This window comes from Papio anubis, chromosome 8 (assembly GCF_008728515.1).
Source record: "Papio anubis isolate 15944 chromosome 8, Panubis1.0, whole genome shotgun sequence".
NCBI lineage: Eukaryota > Metazoa > Chordata > Mammalia > Primates > Cercopithecidae > Papio > Papio anubis.
The window spans coordinates 29,262,910-29,283,398 of NC_044983.1; the positions used below are offsets into that span (position 1 = coordinate 29,262,910).

Consider the following 20,489-nt stretch of genomic DNA (forward strand, 5'->3'; position numbering starts at 1 on the left):
CAAGTCAAATCGGTTTTCTATTCATCTTAAACTCTTATATAGAAACATGGCAAGAGTGTGGAGAATAGTTCAGTGAAGTAGTAGCCCTTCTTTCTTAGAGTCTATAGATCTAGCTCACAGGGCAATTTCTAGATTTTCAAAGAGCAGCTCTGGTCTCTATTGTGTTTCAATTGTCTTCTGAACAAATAAATAGGATGGAGTGGGTCCATGTGATAGTGAACGAAATTAATGCCCTTACCCACTTCCAATAGGGTACAGTGTGCAGGAGGGAAGAAGGAAAGAGGATTATAATGAATGGAATTTTAGAATTCTATTTTTACAACTGTATAACATGAGATGCCCTTTTTGGCACATTTACTAAGCAGCAAAAGATTTTGTTCTATTGAAATTCTAGACTGACAAATCACTGGAATAAATCACATTGATAGTTTGAAGAACCTAGAAATAAAATACAGTAGTCTCTGAAGTAAATTAGCAAATGATAAGGAATGTTGAGAATTTAGGTGTCTGTATATATCTTTATTCTTATTCCTACATCATTTTCCTATGGTTCTGTTGTTTTATTTTGCTCAGTAGTTTTGGCACATAGGTGAGTTCTTTTGGTAAAGTTGCTTAGAATATCTGATGGGAAGCTGAGGAAAGTTTCTACAAAATGGCACTTTTGTAGAAAGTATTCTCTCAAATCCCACTTAGATTTCAAACACCACTGAAAAAGAAGCAATCAAGGATTTAAAATGTATCTGCTATTTTGAGGAGAGGGAGGAGAAAAGACAGAAAACATTTTCTAACAACAGCCAATTCATTCTATAGAATTTGTTGAAAACAGACCAACCAAATTGCTATTTTGAACCACCACCAGGGCAAAGATTAGTTATCATATGGAATGTTTCCGTAATGGAATTTATGTGCACAGAAACTTTTGAAATTAGCAAAATACACATGCATATGCACTTCAAAATACACTTAAGTTACTCTTAAATGGAGTCTTTGATAAACAGGCACCAAAAGAGAGGTCTAGGGAGAAATGGGTCACTCTTTTAATCCTCTCCACTGGCAGTGGTGGGGCACTGCATAGTTGAGGACTGGGGTTCTTAAATACATGCTTCTTTGCTTAAATACATACACTCCAGCCTGGGTGACAGAGTGAGACTCCATCTCAAAAAAAACAAAATAGTAATAATAAATAAGTAAATAAATAAATAAATGCTTCTAAGACAAAAACCTTGTGTGCTGCTTCTTCTCTCTTCCAATCACCATCCTTTGACGTTTCTTAAGGCTAAAAAAACCCCCAAACCATTAGATGGTTAACCTTTGCATACCCTAGTAGTTACAGGTCCTCTAAAACAGAACCATACTGTTCACAGGTCAGTATCCTTCCCGAAGGTCTTTGTCAGACATCATTATTTCTAGCATAGGATATTCGACAGGATCAACAAGAAGGAATCGAAGACAGTAGGGACCACTACCATGACAGCTGCAGTATTATTTGGCAATGTGATTTATGGTTATTTTAGGAACAATGGCATTTCAGGAAGTGATATTCATCTGTAAAATTCCTTTGCCATGCAGAATATAAAAAATGATTACAGAATATTCAGAAACAAGCAATGCTCCTTCCAAATAATGAGATATTGGATATAATAAAGAGATGGGACATAATCAATATTTAAAAATATTTCTTTTAAAAAATTAAAGTTTAGTATAGTTATGTAGTTAGTGTACAACAACTTGGTCTTAATAAGGACTAGAAACAAAATTTTATTTTGCGTGGCTAAAGAAATACATACATATTATAAAACTGACATTTTTTGCATTGTTCCGTTGGGTATCACCACAGGTTGCTGCATCATTATAGTTGTTTTTAATGTAAACAGATAAACTCTCACACTTCCCAACTCTGGTATTATCCATCTATTTTTCCTTTCACAGTCCACTGATACAGAATTTTAAATGTTTAGAGTAGGAGGGAACCTTAGCTTCCAGCACAATGCTATTCATCTTTCACATGAGGAAATCATCCAACAGAAGTTGAGTGATTTACTCAGGGTCAGACCACACCTTGGCAGAATTAATCTTATTATTCTTTCTCAAATGCTTTTTTAAAGGTTAAACAGAGATTGAGTTCTGACAATAACTTATTTCTCTTAGATGAATTTTGTTATGGACAGGCAAAATAATCAGCCACTGTATTTCTCTTTTCTATTTCTTCTTTTCTGTTTGCTACCTCTAGGCAACAACCCATCGAATCCACAACAAAATCCTGAAGATTTCTGTATTATCCAAGAGAATCATTTTCTTTAAGAAAAATAAAATAATAAATGTTTTGAATATAAAAGTTTCTGATAAAATAAATCCTGACTTTAATCAGATCAAATAAGATAATCAGATTTATACCATTATTTTGATAAAGACAAAAAAACCAACATAAGCTTTTTTCCCCCAATCTTACACTTTGAGCAACTCTTTTAGATACTATAAACACTTTTCATTAGGGACTATTTTTCCCTTTCCCTAGGAAAATGAAAACCGAATAGAACAATTTTTTGCAAAAATTAAGTTTAAGAGGGTAAAGTGTGAAGACAGAGAACTGCTACTTAATCATAAATAAGTTAACAATATTAAACAGGAAAGTATATATTTCATTTAAATGAGTTTTTCTTCTTCATATTCGTATCACAAAGTAACTTCACTATAGCAGCACTAATTTATTATGTTTTTATTTACTGATGGATGTCACTGGCCCCAATAAAAATATGTAATTTTTCATAAGAAATATTCAAAAGAACATAAAGTTTGAAAAATATAATTTACCAGAAAGCACCAACATGGGAAGCTCTTCAATTAAGGATGGGAAATTATTAATATTTTTCAGCCTAAGTTTAAGCAAAATTCATTCCTAAAGATGAATTTTTAATGAATTTTATAATGAATTATTCAGCATGAAAATAAAGGGAGCAAACTCTTTTATGCTTTTAAAATATGTTTAAGAGGATCTTATCTTTTAACCCCTCTCTCATTTTGTAAACAGGACATTATGCTACCAAATATAGAGTTATTATTCTAAAGTTTAAAGCAATGCTTTAAATTTGTAAACCTTATGACATGTTCATAAAATTCATGGATACCAATCCATGAGAAAAAATTCTTCTTCCTCAACCCACATTTTAAAAGATATTTACAATTGTATTGGATCTTTTACTCTGGTTGCTTTAATTCATAATTAGATAGCATCTTTCAGGACTCAAGTATGGGATCTTCCATTTTTCAGATAATTTTTTCTTGGTGGTCAATAGAAAAGTCATATCAAAATGCACTCTTGATGGGAATGAAAAGAGAATTATGATTTTGGGGGAGGAGTGCTCACAAAACTATTAAAGCAGGTTTGTTTATGTTTATAGGAATAGTAATAATGCTAACTTCATTAAAAATTATATTGACCATTTCATATTCTTCCAGCAGAGAGTGAAGACAGTTTAGCTGCACTTGTAACCTCATAGCACCCCAATTTTTACTCATTCCCCAAATCATCCCAGCACCTTTGGTCCCAAGACTACTGACAGACTCTTGGTCCTTCAGTGAAAAATCAAAGCTTTAAACAATCAGGTCTAGAGTTACCTATTTGCTTAAACTTGGATTTGATGAGGTTGCTAAATGAACGTTATACCTTTCTCATAAAGATAAAGGCTTCATGTTAATAAAGTATTTCAAAAGAATTATAACATACCTTTTCACTAAGTTCTGATACTCATTTGCTTTTATAATGGCAAGGTCTTTGGATAAAGATAACAGTAACAGAATTAGTAAAAATTGACTGAAAGTGATCCTTTATTAAAGCTTTTAAATATGGGTGTTTTTCATTAGAGAACACGGTTTAAGATAACACTTGGTTAAATTATTTAATATCCTGGCACTTCTGAACTGCATTACTTCAGGAAAAAGACTAATATATTTGTGAGGGGAATATAGGAAGGCAAGATGGCTAGGAAGAGGGAAGGGAAACTAGTAGGATAAACTGAGTATTTGTATATTTAAAATACACATATATTTGCATTTTAAGTAAATACCAATGGGATTCATTCAAAATTTCCTTGATATTTCCTTGGTATAGTAATATATTTCAAATTAAGTGATATGTTAACTAGCTCAAGTATGATATCTAAGTTAAAAAAAAGTCACTTAAAATGACAGATCTGAAATTGAACCTACTAGGTACAAGATAGTATATATAATATGTTTTCATCTGTATGTTTTTAAAAAGAATATATATATATATATATTATACACATATACTTGTATATGCAGAGTAACCCTAGAAGGATACACAAGAAATTGCTAACATTGGTTGCTACTTTTCACCCTCTACCCATCTGTACTGTTTCCATTTTGTACTATGTGTATGTTTTTCCCCATTCAAAAATAGTGATTAAAATCTCATTACCAAAATAAATTTAAATGATTTAAAATAGCATGTCAAATTAATAACAACTATGGATTTTTTTCCACTATACATGAAAATATATACTTATACATATATTATTTTTCTAAGCTCTACCTACTAAATTTGGGTATATTTTCTTTATGACAGAGTTACTGTAATCTGAAAACCCAATTTTCACATGATATTAAGTTGGGAAAAGCACATTTTCCCTGAACTTCATTGCTACAGTATGGTGGACTATGGGTTGTATCAACAGCATGTTATCATACTTACTCTCTTTCTCTGATGGGCTAGCCATTAGCCACCATTTCTCTTTGAAATTCAAGAAACATTTAAGGAAATTTCAGAAGGATTTTAAGATCCTTTTCAGGCAGTGATAAATATTACACCTGTATTATTCTGTAGGCATAGAATCAATGTTAACTCCTCTTTGTATGTTGTCAAAGATGTTTGGTATTTTAGTAAAGACAGACTTCAAACTAAGTGGTGACTAAGCAAACCCCTTACATAAAGCTTTGAATAGGATTTCATAAATAGTTCCAATGAAAAACATTTGGAGATAAGCAGGTAAAAAAGCTCACACTTATGAAAAAAATTATTTTCAGAAAACCACTTAAAATTCAAATTAAGTCCTATTCATTTAAATATTAGTATATACCACAAACCCAAATTTAAAGGAATGATAATACATACATCAGCTTTCAATGGTAGCTGCTTATTTAAAATGAGCATCTGAGGGTGTATTCCAATTTCATCCTCTTCAAATTGTGCAGCTCAGATAAATGTTTATTTTATGGAAAATATTTGCAAAATTACAATATAAATACATGATTATATTAAGGTAGGATGACTATATAATGTATTCTTATCTATAGATATAAAATGAACGCAGTAAATATAGCACACTCTTGATGAATTGTTAGTACACAGTGTTTCTCAGTAAAGCATTATTAAGTAACAGTTATCTAGTTTTCAAATGTACATCTTAAGAAGCTTTTAAGATGGAAGGATACACTAAATCTCCCAATACCCTTTTTAGTTGGTGAAGGTTAGTACTTCTGTGAATTCTGAGATATCATATTTGTGTTAGTGACTGTTCATAGGTTCCTTGCATTTCCTTAACTTGAAACCTTATTTCTTTAGTCTGAGTGTTCTTTAAGTAATGCCACATCAGCTAACCACACTTTTAATTTGAGTATAATATTATGTACTGCATATTTATTCATTACTTAAACATATATCAACAATGAAACAATGATTGAAAAAAAATTTGGTCTGGACAAATTCCCCAAATTAACTGTCAGGGCATTATGGGGAATCTCAACTAAATACAGTCTCAACTGTAATACGAATTTGGGTTGGAAATAGTATTTTATTTATTCTAGTTCTTAAGACATCAAATGTGAACTCTACTTTAAAATTATTTGTTAAATATACTGGGATTTGTTTCAAAAGCATCTTCTACCCTTCTCCATTATACTGATTTAATGGAAACCTGTTACAACAACAGTTCCAACACAAACATATGCATGCAAGAGATCACCTTATAGATTCTAGCTACATAGTTATTGAAACACATCCCACCTGTCAAGTGGCATAAATGTACATCTTCTATATACAAAAGGTAAAGTGCATTATTAAATTAGTGAACTGACAGATTGTCTGCCTGGACCATATAGCTTTCAAATAGACAAATGTGAAATTCTCCTATCAGAACCAATTATTTCAAGAGGTTCCAACTAGCTTTTCCACCCTGTCATTTATTTTTTTGGCCATGCTCTTTAGTGCAAATAAGCTTGTGTTTGACTCAAGTTTCAGGGACACGGCAGTTTGGGGTTTTAACAAGGAAAATTATAAAATGTAGCAGAACTTTAATATCTTTATAATACATTGCATCTTTTGCATATAAGCAACAGATTAGTGCTGCTTTCAATTGCTAGGAGCACACTGCCAACTATCAAGAGGAACCCGTTTCCAAATTTCATACTATTAGCTTATATTACTACAGTTTTGAGCCTGCACCACATTATGCTTGGATTATTATGTGCAAACATCATCAGTGTTTTAGAATTATACAGTGAACTAGTACTTTTGGTTACTAACTTTCATGCTCATTTTTTAACTTCTAACTTCCAGTTGCCTTAAGAGTTTAATGTCTTCAAGGCAGGGTTTCTGTTATTTTGAAGGATACCATGAACACTTGCAGCTCCATGTATGTTACAAATGACAATAAATAAAGTGAATATTGCACAGATAAGAATAGTAGCTTATTTTATAAGATACATGGCAATACATGTCCTAAGACCAGAGTTTTGAACTGGATCATATTTAATTATGGCTAATGAATTCTTGGGAATTTTAAGTATCAAAAAATCATAGCATCTTCTCATTTTTCAATGATTATGAAAAAAATGAAACAAAAGGACTGGCAGAAGGCTTAATAATTTTAGAGTATATTCAATTGCCAGTATATATGCATCTATTTAATCTGCAGCTTTGAGATGGTAAAAACTTTGAACTATACATACAAGGTAGAAAATCTGGCTGCTTAACTAATTCTTTACTTAAATAATTAATGGAAAACTAAATTTAATAGTGTTTATATACAATGAGTTAAAGATATTTATCTTTAAGTCTGACATGGTATTGTATGTATGTATACACACACATATATGCATATACATATATGTGTGTATATATATATAGATATAGACACATACTCAAATCTTATCAGACCCAAAAGGTAAAAGGAAATCATTTAGACCTAATGGATATAAATATTTTAGAATGGAAGACTTTAAGAGAGAGTATACACTCATAGCAATAGCGATAGGAACAATCAAATACTAGAATATTCACAGCTCCAGTTTGCCAAAATCTGACAGGTTGATTATTATTAATAGGCACTATGATGGGCAGCAATAACAATCAGTAGTACAGTAATTCAAGTGCACATCACTCCTTCATAGACCAAAAACTACTTTTTTTAGCAAGCCTACATAGTTATTTTACAGTTAGGACTGTTTAAAAATCCTTGCTACTTTTAGAGTCTCAACACCCACCATGTGCTATTAGCTCTAGTACTAACATTATCTCCTAACCTTCAGTTGTTCCATAGTGATCCAGATGGTCCACAATTATAATGAACTAATGAGATTCCTTCACGCTACTAGAGGAAATGTGAAATACGATCTGTAAACCAACACCAGTATATATGTCGGGGTTACTGATTGCTTGTTCTTAAGTAACATAAACCAATGAAATTAATTTTCGTAATTCATACCATCAAGTTTTCTTAGTGACCTCACGTAAATGTATTGGGGGACAAACCTCTGGAAGAAAAAAATTGCTGATATAATTTTAAATTACTTTTGGCATATAAAAGAAGAGCTACATTCTGATTTGAATCCATGCAGCCAGCTCTCATCAATGAGAGTAATATTTGGGGGTTGAAATCAGTGTTCTGGCTCTTAAGTATGATTAGATGGACTTACTGTGTAGGAGGTGAATAAAGCCAAGATAAAAGACAATAATTTCATTCAGAAGAAGATATAGCTGAATAGATGTAATTTCAGTCAGTTAATACAGGATGGGTTGGTACACATATAACACTATACCCACTTGTTTAAAAAATTGCTTAGGTGTTGAAAAATTGCTGTGGCACTTCCTGGAAAGTAATTTGTAATACAGGTAAATGGGTGAGTCTTGTGTAAAGTCAGAAAGAGCACCTTGGAAAATGCCTGAATTTTCCTTTCAAATATATTTATAACCAATCTTCAAATAATATTTTTCTCAGACTGGAAATTTGTATTCTAAATTCTTTTTAGAAAAAAAAAATCTCCACCCCCTCCGGAATTAAAACACCTGTAAAATTCAGGTTTATACTGGAAGTGTTGACATGGTTTTAAGGGTAGCAATTGCAAAAGTGCTACTAAAATATATTATTACAGGTATATTTTTATATCAGTTAATTGGTGCACCAACCCTTCTGGAATAGTGTTAAAGAAGAAGCATAAAGTATAACACCTTGAGTCCATGATCTATTTTGGGGAAGAAACCTCTCGCAATCTTCAAATTAGCATGAAAAGCTAAAACACCAAGATTTCCATAGCAAAGCCATTGGATGAAGCCTCCCACTCAATGTGGCATAAAAGTAATTCCTGAAACTTTGGAAAGTCAATAAAAACATAAAGAACATTAAGTAGAGGTAAAGAAGGGATTGTAACTAAACTTAGAATAACCAATTAAAACTCTCCCATGGCTTTGATATGGTAACTATAAAATGTAGGGTTACCACAAAGTTTGAAATTATAGAACACTATAGTATTCTTAAGAAATATTATGACACTGTATTTTTAAGGTTTAATTAGATAAGATTTGATCCTTTGATGGTATAAATATTCAGTTATCCAGTGGACAGTATACATCTACTTGTCCTTTTATAAGTAAATATATTTATATATACTGGAGGTCAATTTCTGTTTCTGTGGTAACTGCCCTACAGGTAAGCTTAGCAGCTTTTAATGAAGTGGGATTGAAATACTTTTAGGGGAATTTGTTAAATAGAAAGTCACACTTCCATTTAAGTATATGTATCTTTTTTCAGGATTATGTCATAGTGCAATGTAAATCTTAGTTATGGTATTTAGAATGTCAGAATGTCACACTTTGTGCTGATTTGCATACTTCAATAGTCTGGAGCAGTTGAAGCAGCTAAACTATTTAGCTCTGGGAAGGTTGGAATTCCCGTAAGAATTATAGTGATCTATGTGTAACATAACATGAGAATCAGACTTCTTGAAGTATCAACTACTAGAGGTATTACTAGTAACAACGGGCCAAAAAAGAGGAAAAACTTCTTCAAAGGATAATGGATCAGTACTTTTAGCCAATTTGTGATTTTAAATTTTGCCTGATGGAGTTCAATTTCACTCTAGTCGAGGCATTCTTGTTCTTCACCACTGGCCTTTCTGCCATCCATTCTCTTTTCTTTATGGCTGTTGCAAATTTTCCTCATCTCTTCTTCATACTTGATAAAATTCTCCCCAAACCTTGTCCAAGCTTTGAATGGAACAGTAATAGTATTACGGTAAGGTGGTCTCACCTCACTTACCTTCAGGAAAATTCCATATTTATTAGAGCCCACATCAAAGTAGAACCTTTTATTGTCCACTCTGAAAGAAGTCCCCTCTGGGAGTTCTAGTGGGTCATCGTCTCCACCTCTTCGTTCTTCTATGTCTCCTTCGCCATAGTCTTCAATCAGCTGAACCAGGGCATCACGAAACTCAATCATTCCTTGTGCTGGGAGGACAATAGTCTGTTCTTGGCCCAAACTGTGGCCAAAATAACCTATCATGCCAGTCCCCCGCATCATGGTTTGTCTAATCCGTAGGAAGCGACCCCGCTGATTTTCCTTTAGGTCTAGGTAATATTTCCTATTGTCCCTCTCGATATAGTCTGTTTTCAGGACACTGTGAGGATGCTCTTCGGACCCCACGGAGACTGGTGGGGAGGGTGCCGAGTGCTTCTGTCTCCTCCTGGAGCCTTGCTCTTTGCTGTGGCCATGCTCTTGCCGGTGGCCTTTCAGGCCCAGGTGGGCATAGTGCTCGATGAAGTCCCCTAGACAGTCCTTCAGCTCCGCTGCCACAGACAGGGAGAGGGTCAGTTTACTCTTTCTGATGTTGTCCTGCCGGCCTCTCCCTATCCAGACTTCGGCTATCTTTAGGAAGCGACCCCGGGAGCTTTGCTTCACGTCTAGGTAAAATCTCTTTTTCTGGATGTCCACTCGTTTGGAGGCCAGCTCCTGGATTTCGGCTGCGCCCCCGGCCTGATTAGGGGTGGCTGAGGCCGCGTAGTGGGGGTAGTGGGAGTGCTGGGCCTGGGGGTAGAGTCTACTCTTGCTTAGGCCAGAGCCCCCTACATTCTTGCCTCCGCGGCCGCGGCCGCCGCCGCCTCCCCTTCGCCTGGCTCTTTCCATCTTCAGCTGCAAGTGACAAACAGACACACGGGGTGGGGTGGGGGAGGGGTGTTGAGAACAATCGCAGACGCCCCTCGGCCTGGCCGCCCCCGCCGCCGCCCGCGACCCCCACGCCCGGCCCGGCTCCCCCGGCGCCGCAGCGCGGGGCTCCAGCTCCTGCCGGCCGGTTGGCGGCCGCCGCTCTGGCTCTGCCCGCGCTCCCCGCATCCCTCTGCCGCCCCCGGGGCCGCTCCCGCACGCCGCCGCCGCCCGTCCCGCGTTCCGCGACCCCGGGTCCCCAGCCGGCGGGCACTCACATCATCTCTGCCATCACCGCCGCCGCCGATGCCCTTCACGACCACCGCCGCCGCCGCCGCCAGCTCTCGGCCCCTCTGCTGCAGCCGCCGCAGCCGCCGCCCCCCGCCTCCTCCCCCGCCGCCGCCGCTCGCACTGCCCCCCGCCGGAGCAGCCGGGCAGGGGCATCGCCCGCGGCGCCCACCGCCGCCGCCCCTCCTGCGGCCGCTGCGGGGGCCGCTGCCGGGCTTCGGACACCGGCCCCACACCCGCGAGGAGGGGAGGGGAGGGGAGGCGGGGAGAGCGACGGCGGGGTCGGGCGGTGGACCCCGCCTCCCCCGGCACAGGCGGCTGAGGGGAAGAGGGGGTCTCCGCTCTTCCTCAGTGCACGCCCTGACGGAAGCCTGGTGCGTGGGGTGCAACGGGAGTGCGAGGGGACTGGACAGGTGTGAAGAGGTGCGAACGAGGACCAGGTAGAGGGAGTGTTCTCACTTCTCCGGATTCCACCGGGATGCGGGACTCTGGCGGCCCAGCGGCACCTGCAAAGAGACTACACTTCCCGAGGAGCTCAGCGGCAGTGAGGGCCTCCGCGCATGCGTACCGCGGCGCGCTGGGCGGGGCTGGATGGGCTGTGGTGGGAGGGCTGCAGCGCCGCGCGAAAGGCGAGCCGGGCCGGGGGCGGGGAAAGGGGTGGGGCAGGAGCGGGGGCGGGGACGGGGCTGGAGGGGCGGGTCGGGTCGGTCTCCCGAAGCTGATGTGTACTATGTGCGCCGGGGACGCGCCGGCGTGTACTGTGCAGCGCGGGAATGAAGTTTGCTGATTTGGTGTCTAGCCTGGATGCTTGGGTTGCAGGCCCTGCTTGTGGTGGCGCTCCACAGTCATCCGGCTGAAGGAGAAGACCTGTTGGACTTTATCTTCTCAGGGTAAAGTGTCTTCCCATTTCCGTTTTGCCAGCTCGGTGCCCCGGCTATCTATCGTGCTAGGCTTCTGAGACACGTGGAGGTGCTTAGGCCCGCGGAGCAGGCCCCTGGGCTGTGTTTGGGAGATTCCGGAAAAAACAGACATTCTACCTTTCCCTTTCCCCTCGGGAGCAGCCAGGAAAGGCGTCTGTCGGAGCTTCCGCCATTCAAAAAGTGCTTCCCCGCCACTCCCGGCCCCAGCCTGATGTTTACCCTGCGCGCTTAGGTTGCTGTCTTTCTGGTACGGCCTTATGGCAGAAATTGAGCCACTCCAGGTCTGCACAGTAAAGTCGAGGGAAATAACCTACTGTCTATGATTTAGCAAGTGATGATGGATATTTTTGAGTTCAAATCGCTCAGTCCTTAATGGATTTTCTTTTTTTTCCTAGTTGAATGTCAGTTGTTCTCCGGCTAGGTTTGATATGAAAAATACTACTCCCTGTTGAAGAGGGTGATATCATTCTTAGGATGCTAATACAGGAGTCTGTAAGTCGGAGTACTTCAGGCTTTTTATGGTTTGGTACATTTCTTTTTAGGGGTGGAAGTTTGGGATAAGTAGGACAGTTCAGATCTTGATGTCATTGAATAGTGGTGTCGACCTAAAAGGAAGAGGCCGGGGCACAAAATTTTAATTTAAAGTGTTTACTTTAGCCAAAATGAGGGCAGTTGCCCAGGACTCATATCCCAGTTGCCTTGGGGCGTGCTCCTTCAGCCCTTGGTTGCAAGCAGATTTTTAAAGGCGAAGGGAAGGAGTGGGCTGAGACAAAGCTGGTCAGGAATTGTTATTGGTTTACAGAGATACCATTGCTTGGTGATTGGCTGTACACTGTAACTCATAGGGTATGAGTTATCGTGTCCAGCATATGGCGTTTTATGGCTACTTGGTACCAGCCTAGAGCACACATAGCAGGTGGGCTTTAAGAGATAATTATCCAGCTCAAGCAGGGAGTGAGATGGGACTGTTTTTTCATTCTAATGCCTCTCTGGGCCTGATAATTTAAAGGGGCTTCCATTCTTCAGCTAAAATTTTATTTTCTACTTTTTTTTACCCACAGTGGTCTCCCTTTATTAATCCAACAAATGTTTATTAGGGACTGCTCTAGGCACTAGAGATACCAAGAATGAACAGAATAGACAAACATCTCTCTCCTTTTGGAGCTTACATTTTAGTGGACAGAGACAGGCAAAAAATAAAATGTGTAGGGTGACATAAGGTGAAAATGGAAATTAAAAAGGAAAGGGAGATGAAGAGTGTGTGTGTGTTGGGGGTGGAGGGCTGTAGGGAGCTGCAGTTGTACAATAAGTGGTCAGGGAAGACCACACTGAGAAGGGAATTTTTGAGTCCAGAGCTCAAGGAAGTGAGAGAACTTACCTTGAGGCTCTCTGGAGGAGAAGAAAGTGCAAAGGCCCTGGGGGAACCTGCCTCTTTATATTCAGAGAGCAACTTAAGAGGCCTAGTGAGCTGGAGCCCAGCGGAGAGGAGGTCAGAGGTCAGGCCAGAAAGGGAACGGGACCAGAATATGTAGGACTTTATGGGCTATATTGAAAATTTGGGCTTTCATTCTGAGGGAGATGGGAAGCTGTTGGAGAGTTGTTAGGGAAACGTGATCTGAATTATGTTTCTAAAAAATTGTGGTAAGATATCATAAAATTTGCCATATTAACCATTTTTAGGTGCAGTTTAGTGACATTAATTACACTCATCATGTTGTGAAATCATCACCACGGCTATTTCCAAGACTTTAATGACTTCAGACAGAAACTGTAACTTTTAAGCACTAACTCCCCATTGCCTCATCCACCCAGCCCTTAGTGACTTGAAATGTACATTCTTCCTCTACAAATTTGCCTATTCTAGATATTCTACATAAGTGGAATCATATAATATTTGTCTTTTTTGTATCTGGCAAATTCCACTTAGCATTCTTTTTTTTTTTTTTTTAAACAGCTTTATTGGGATAGAATTAATATAGCATATGGTTCACCCATTTAAAGTGTGCAATACAATGGTTTTTAGTTTGTCTTCAGAGTTGTACAGCCTTTATCACTATCACCTTTAGAACTTTTTCATCACCCAAAAGAGAAACTCCATAACCATTAGTACTCAATCCCACCTGCCTTCCTAGGCAATCACTTACCTATTTTTTTGTCTCTATGTAGCTATCAAACCCTATAACATTCCTTCTATCTAACTGTATTTTTGTACTCATTAACAACCTCTCTTCATTCCCACCACCCACCCACCCCAGCCTCTGGTAATCACCATTCTACTTACTACCTCAGTGACATCAAATTTTTTAGCTCCCACATATAAGTGAGAACATGCGATATTTGTCTTTACGTGCCTGGCTTATTTCACTTAACAGAATGTCTTCCAGTTCCATTCATGTTGCTGCAAATGACAGGATTTCATTGTTTATTATGGCTTAATAATATTCCATTATTGATGTATATCACATTTTCTTTATCCACTCATCTGTTGATGGACAGTTAGCTTGATTCCATATTCTGGCTATTGTTGAATAGTGCTGCGGGAAACATGGAAGTGCAGATAGCTCTTTGACATACTGATTTCATTTCCCTTACATATATACCCACTAGTGGATTTGCTGGACTCGCTTGTAGTTCTACGTTTAATATTTTGAGTTATTTCCATAATGGTAGTAATTTACATTCCCACCAACAGTGAGGAAGGAGTTCCCTTTTCTCCACATCCTCGCCAATACTTATCTTTTGTCTTTTTGGTAATAGCCATTCTAACAGGTGTGAGGTGATATCTCATTGTAATTTTGATTTACATTTCCATGATGGTTATTGATGAGCAATGTTTAATATACCTGTTGGTTATTTGTATATCTCCTTTTGAGAAATGTCTATTCAGGTCTTTTGCTCTTTTTTTAAATACTTTTTTTTTTTTTTTTTGCTATTGAGTTGTTTGACATCCTTAAACATTTTGGAAATTAACGTCTTATCAAATGTATAGTTTGCAAATATTTTATCCGATTCTGTAGATTCTGTCTTCACTCTGTTGAATTTGCTATGCAGAGAAGCATTTTATTTTGATGTAATTCCTTTGTCTATTTTTGCTTTTGTTGCCTTTGCTTTTGAGGTCATATCCAAAAAAATCATTGCCCAGACCAGCGGTCCCCAACCTTTTTGGTACCAAGGACTGGTTTCATCAAAGGCAATTTTTCCATCGACAGGGGGGAGGGGATGGTTTCAGGATGATTCAAATGCATTTCATTTATTGTGCACTTTGTTTCTATTATTATTACATTGTAATATATAATGAAATAATTATACAATTCACTGTAATGTAGAATCAGTGGGAGCCCTGAGCTTGTTTTCCTGAAACTTGAGGGTCCTATCTGGGAGTTATGGGAGACAGTGACAGATTATAAGGCATTAGGTTCTCCTAAGGAGTGTACAACCTAGATCCCTTGCATGTGCAATTCACCGTAGGGTTTGCGCTCTTATGAGAATCTAATGCCACTGCTGATGTGACAGGGGAGGTGGAGCTCAGGAATGTGGAGGAGCTGTAAATAAAAATGAAGCTTCGCATGCTTGCCTGCTGCTCACCTAGTGCTTTGTGGCCTGGTTCCTAACAGGCCACGAACTGGTACTGATCTGTGGCCCAAGGGTTGGAAACCGCTAGCCCTGACCAATGTTAGGGAGCTTTTTTCCTGTGTTTTCTTCAAGTGGTTTCATGGTTTTAGGTCTTACATTTAAGTCTTTAATCCATTTTGAGTTGATTCTATATGTGGTGAGAGATGATTGACTACTTTCATTCTTTTGCATATGGTTATCCAGTTTTCCCAACACCATTTATTGAAGAGCCTGACCTTTCCCCATTGTGGGTTCTTGGCTCTTTTGTCAAAAATCAGTTGGCTATAAATGTGTGGTTTTATTTCTTGGGTCTCTATTCTGTTTTATTATCTGTGTGTCTCTTTATGCCAGTACTGTGCTGTTTTGATTACTAGAGTTTAGTATATTTTGAAGTCAGGTAGTGTGATACCTCTAGCTTTGTTCTTTTAGCTCAAGATTGCTTTGGCTATTCAGGGTCTTTTGTAAGGATAATGTTTTCAGTGTCCACCCATGTTGTGGCATGTATCAGAACTCGATTTCTTTTTATGACTGAATGATATTCCACTGTTTATATTATATATATGCCATATTTGTTTATTCATATGTTGATGGACACTTAGGTTGTTTCCACCTTTTGGCTGTTGTGAATAATGCTATTATTAACATTGGTGTACAAGAATCTGTTTGAGTTTTTGTTTTCAATTCTTTTGGGAATATAGCTACGAGTGGACTTGCTGGGTCATGTGGTAAGCTTTTGGTTTAGCTTTTTAAGGAACTGCTAAAACTGGTTTTCCATGGGAGCAGTGTACAAGTGTTCCAGTTCTCCGTATACTCACCAAAAATTAATTTCCTTTTTAAAAAAATTATAGCTATCCTGGTAGGTGGTGGGAAGTGGTATCTTAGTGTGGTTTTGTTTTGTATTTCTTTAATGACTAATGATGTTGAGAATCTTTTAATGTGCTTATTGGCCATTATATATCTTCTTTGGGGAACTGTCTATTAAGTCCTTTGCCATTTTTTATTTGAGTTTTTTTTTTTCTTTTGAATTGTAGGAGATCTTTATATATTTTGAATATTAAACCCTTATTGGATATAAGATTTGCAAATAATTTCTCCCATTTTGTGGGTTTTCTTCACTTTTTGATATTGTTCTTTGATTCACTTTTACATTTTTATAGAGTCCAGTTTATCTATTTTTTCTTTTGTTGCCTATGCTTTTGGTGTCATACCTAATTCCCAAATCCAAGGCCATGAAGATTTTCTGCCATGTTTTCTTTTAATAGTTTTATAGTTTTAGTTTTTCTATTGGCGTTTTGAGTTAATTCTTATATATTATTTTGATACATTTTAAGTTATTTTTGTATATGGTGTGAGGTAGGGGTCCAGCTTCACTCTTTTGCATATGGATATCCAGTTGTCCTAGCACCACCTGTTGAAGAGTATTCTTTCCCCACTGAATGGACTTGGCACCCTTGTCAAAAATCAATTGGTCGTAAATGTATGGATTTACTTCTGGAATTTCAATTCTATTCTATTTTATTTATATTTCTGTCTTTATGCCTCTACCACACTGTTTTGATTACTGTAGCTTTGTAGTAAGTTTAGAAATTAGGAAACATGAGCCTTCCAAGTTTATTCTTCTTTTTCAAGATTATATTGGCTATTTGGGGTCCCTTGCAATTCTGAATTTGAGGATCACCTTTTCCATTTCTGCAGAAAAGCCTTTTGATAGGGATTGCATTGAATCTGTAGGTAACTTTGGGTAGTATTGACATCTTAACAATATCAAGTCTTTCTATGCATGAACATGGGATGTCTTTCCAGTTATTGGTGTTTTCTTTAATTTCTTTCAGCAGCGTTCTGTAGTTTTCAGAGTACACGTTTTTCACCTCCTTGGTTAAATTTATTCCTTGGTATTTTATTCTTTTAGCTGCTATTGTAAATGCAGTTACTTTCTTACTTTCCTTTCAGATTGTTCATTTCTGGTGTATAACAACAGCTGATATTTCAGTGTTGATGTTGTACTCTGAAACTTTGTTGAATTTACTTATTAGATCTAGTAGCTTTCTTTGAGATTTTTATATGGGATTATGTCATCTGTATATAGAGATAGTTTTACTTCTTCCTGTCCATTATGGTTGCTTTTTATTTCTTTTCCATGTCGAATTTCTTTGGCTAGAACTTCAATAGGATATTGAAAAGCAGTGGTGAAAGTGGGTATCTTTGTCGTGCTTCCTATCTTAGGTGGAAAGCTTTCAGTCTTTTACCATTAAGTATGGTGTTAGCTGTGGGTTTTCATAAATGCCCTTTATCATGTTGAGGAAATACGCTTTTATTCCTAGTTGTCTGAGTTTTTATCATGAAATTATGTTGGATTTTGTCAAATGCCTTTTCTGTGTCAATTGAGATGATCATGTGATATTTTGCCTCCCTTATCTTAATGTAATGTGTTATATTGATTAATTTTCTTATACTGAACCACCCTTGCCTTTCTGGGGTAAATTTCAGTAGCTCATGTTATATAGTCCTTTAAATTGAGTTATCTTGTAATGGAATCACTGCTGCTGTTTTGAGCATAGACCAGACAGAAAAGCAGGTAAAAGGTAATATGGCTTGAACCAGCGTTGTAGCAGCGGAAGTGGTGAGAGGAGGTAGAATTCTGGCTTTGTTTTGAAGATAGAACCAACAGTATTTGCTGACAGATTAGATGCAGAATGTGAAAGGAGGAGATGAGTCAGGATGAATCCAAGGCTTTTGGCATGAGCAACCAGAAAGATGTAGGTGACTTACTAAGATGGGAAATATACAAAAGGAGCAGTTTGGGGAAACTATATCTGTTGAGTGGAATATGCCAATTAGAGATTCAAATATCCAGTAAATAATTGGCTATCAAAGTTTGAAGTTAAGAGGAATGGTCTAGGCTATTTATATAACTTTGGAAGTTTTGTGTATAACAGCTAATTTAAAAGCCAGCAGACTGACTGTGCTCTCTAAGAGAGTGAGTGCAGAGGGAGAAGAGAACAGGTCTGTGACTTGTATCCTGGAATGCTGTAATGTTTAGAGATTAGGGAGGTAAGAAGGAGCAGCAAGCAGAGTATACTGAAAAGGGGTTGTTACTGATATAGATGGAGACTCAAGAATTATCACAGAGGCCTGGTAAAGTGTTTCAAGAAGATGGGTGTGATTAATTGTGTCACTTACTGCTGGTGCATTGACTCAGATGAGAGTTGAGAATTGGCTATAGGATTTGACAACATAAAAGTCATTAGAAACCTTGACATGAGCCCTTTTAGTGGAGCGGAGTGGTTACAGTGGGTTTAGGAGAGGATTAAAGGAGTGGAAACGGAGATGCTAGTGTAGATGACTCTTTTGAGTAGTTTTCCTATAATAGGGAGAATAATAATGGAGCAGTTAGCCAAAAGTTGAGGTTTTTTTTTTTTTCTTTTTTTTTTTAGTTGGGAAAAATTAGATGTATGTTGATGGGTCTTTTCTGGCAAACTAGTAGAGAGGAAAAAGTTGATGATATAGGAGATGGGAAAATGTCTTTGAGTAGATGTCTTTGAGAAAATGTCTTTGAGTAGATGTCTTTGAGAAAATGTCTTTGAGTAGATGTCTTTGAGAAAATGTCTTTGAGTAGATGAGAGGTTTGCACACATGGAGAGGTTGGATGTAGGAGTACAGATAGTTCATCCATAGTTACATAAGAAAAGGTAGATATATTAGGGTTCTCCTGAGAAACAGAACCAATAGGAGATCTTTATATCTCTGTGTCCATCTCTGTCTGTATCTCTGTCTCTGTATCTATAAAGAGATTATAAAAGTCTTAAGATCTGCCAGGAGATATACCCACTGGAGCTAATGGTATAATTCCAGTCCAGTTGTGAAGGTCTGAGAACCAGGGAGCCTATGGTGTAAGTTCTAGTCTGAGTCCAAGTCTGAAGGCAGGAGAAGATCAATGTCGTAGCTCAAAGACAGGCAGAGGGAGCAAATCTTCCCATACTTAGCCTTTTTATTTATTCAGGCCTTCAACAAATCGAAGGCCCACCCACATTAGGGAGGGCAATCTGCTTTACTCAGTCTACTGAATCAAATGTTAGTCTCACCTAGAAACACCCTCACAGACACACCCAGAATAATGTTTAACCAAATATCTGGGCACCCCATGGCCCACTCAAATTGACACATAAAATTAACCACCACAGTAGAGTATGTGGGTACAGATATAATTATGTGAATAGATTTCAGGGTAAGAGCTTGTGGAAATTCATTTTTGATTGGTTCTAATGAAACCAGAAGCAAGATCATCAGCTAAGAGTGATGATCGGTGGAGGAGATATGAAGTTTAAGTGGAGAAGAGAAGGTATAAAATAGTCTTAGGAGGGGAGGATAGTAAATAGATTAGGGAAAAGTTGTAGGATTGCTAGGAAGCACTAAGGGCCCACCTGGGGCTGGTGGTCACAAATTTAAGGTGAGACCAGTCAAAATGGTTATGTTTTTCACCTGCTACATTCATTCAGCTGCATAGGTACAGGCAGAGTAGGTAAAGGGTTCTTTTTTATTCAGGATTAGAGTTTTGCCAGGAGATAGTGATAAAGCCAGAAGGGCAATGAATTTGAGGGAGTATGCAAGGAAGTGGCTATCAACTTGGAATTTAAACTGGTCGAGAAGAGAATTAAGGACTGCCTAAGTGGATGAAGACAATGATATGGTAGCAGGACCCTTAAAGGTCCCAGTTAGGTCAAAAGATTTTTGGAATTGAGTTTCTAGAGGGAATGAACTTGAAAAACAGAAGGTGTTGGTTGGAGAGTGGGATATATGGAATTGAGATTATGGAAGGATTTAGTCATTGGTAATAACATAGTATCTTTGTAGGAATAAATGGGTGGAGCAGGATACAGACGAGATCACTGGAGGAGAGCTGGTCAGAAGACTGGGAGGCACTATCTCCCTTGGATATTATACATCAAAGATTGTGATCTACTAGACAAGGAGTGGGGAAAGGGTAGGATGTGGATATTAATGGCTATAGTTTTGATGGTGATGGTCATGGTGATGATAGTGGTCCATTAACACTCAAATACCATCAATTTCATTTATATCTAACACCACAAAGTTAGGTGTTGAGTTACATGTGGTTATATTGGAACTAATAGTCAACCCTTCATGGACTTCTATTCTTTGATCAGACTCTTCTTGTAGGAGTAGTAGGTGCCTTAAAGCGCCTTTTCATAGTTGTCAGATTGAAATCCTTCACCAG

General features: G+C 38.2%; 2 protein-coding genes across 20 annotated transcripts in view; one reads left to right on the forward strand and one right to left on the reverse strand.

Moving 5' to 3' along the window:
• PURG (purine rich element binding protein G) overlaps positions 1 to 11,221 on the reverse strand; it is a 38,360-nt gene extending 27,139 nt beyond the window's left edge. The window contains exons 1-2 of one of the 3 annotated variants that reach the window (XM_009212838.3): positions 10,712 to 11,221; positions 9,552 to 10,421 (exon numbers count right to left, since the gene is read on the reverse strand). In XM_009212838.3, coding sequence (XP_009211102.1) covers positions 9,552 to 10,415 — 864 coding nt within the window. In that variant the 5' untranslated portion in view covers positions 10,416 to 10,421; positions 10,712 to 11,221. Of the gene's footprint in view, positions 1 to 1,738; positions 10,422 to 10,711 lie in introns of those variants that run through there. The other 2 variants (XM_009212837.3, XM_009212836.4) reach the window with 2 other exon arrangements.
• The window catches only part of WRN (WRN RecQ like helicase), a 145,225-nt gene continuing 135,880 nt past the window's right edge, over positions 11,145 to 20,489 (forward strand). For 13 of the 17 annotated variants that reach the window (XR_004185787.1, XR_004185786.1, XR_004185788.1 and 10 more), the window contains exon 1: positions 11,417 to 11,611. The gene's annotated coding sequence lies outside the window, so the exon portion shown is untranslated. Of the gene's footprint in view, positions 11,162 to 11,415; positions 11,612 to 20,489 lie in introns of those variants that run through there. The other 4 variants (XR_004185790.1, XM_031669478.1, XM_031669469.1 and 1 more) reach the window with 3 other exon arrangements.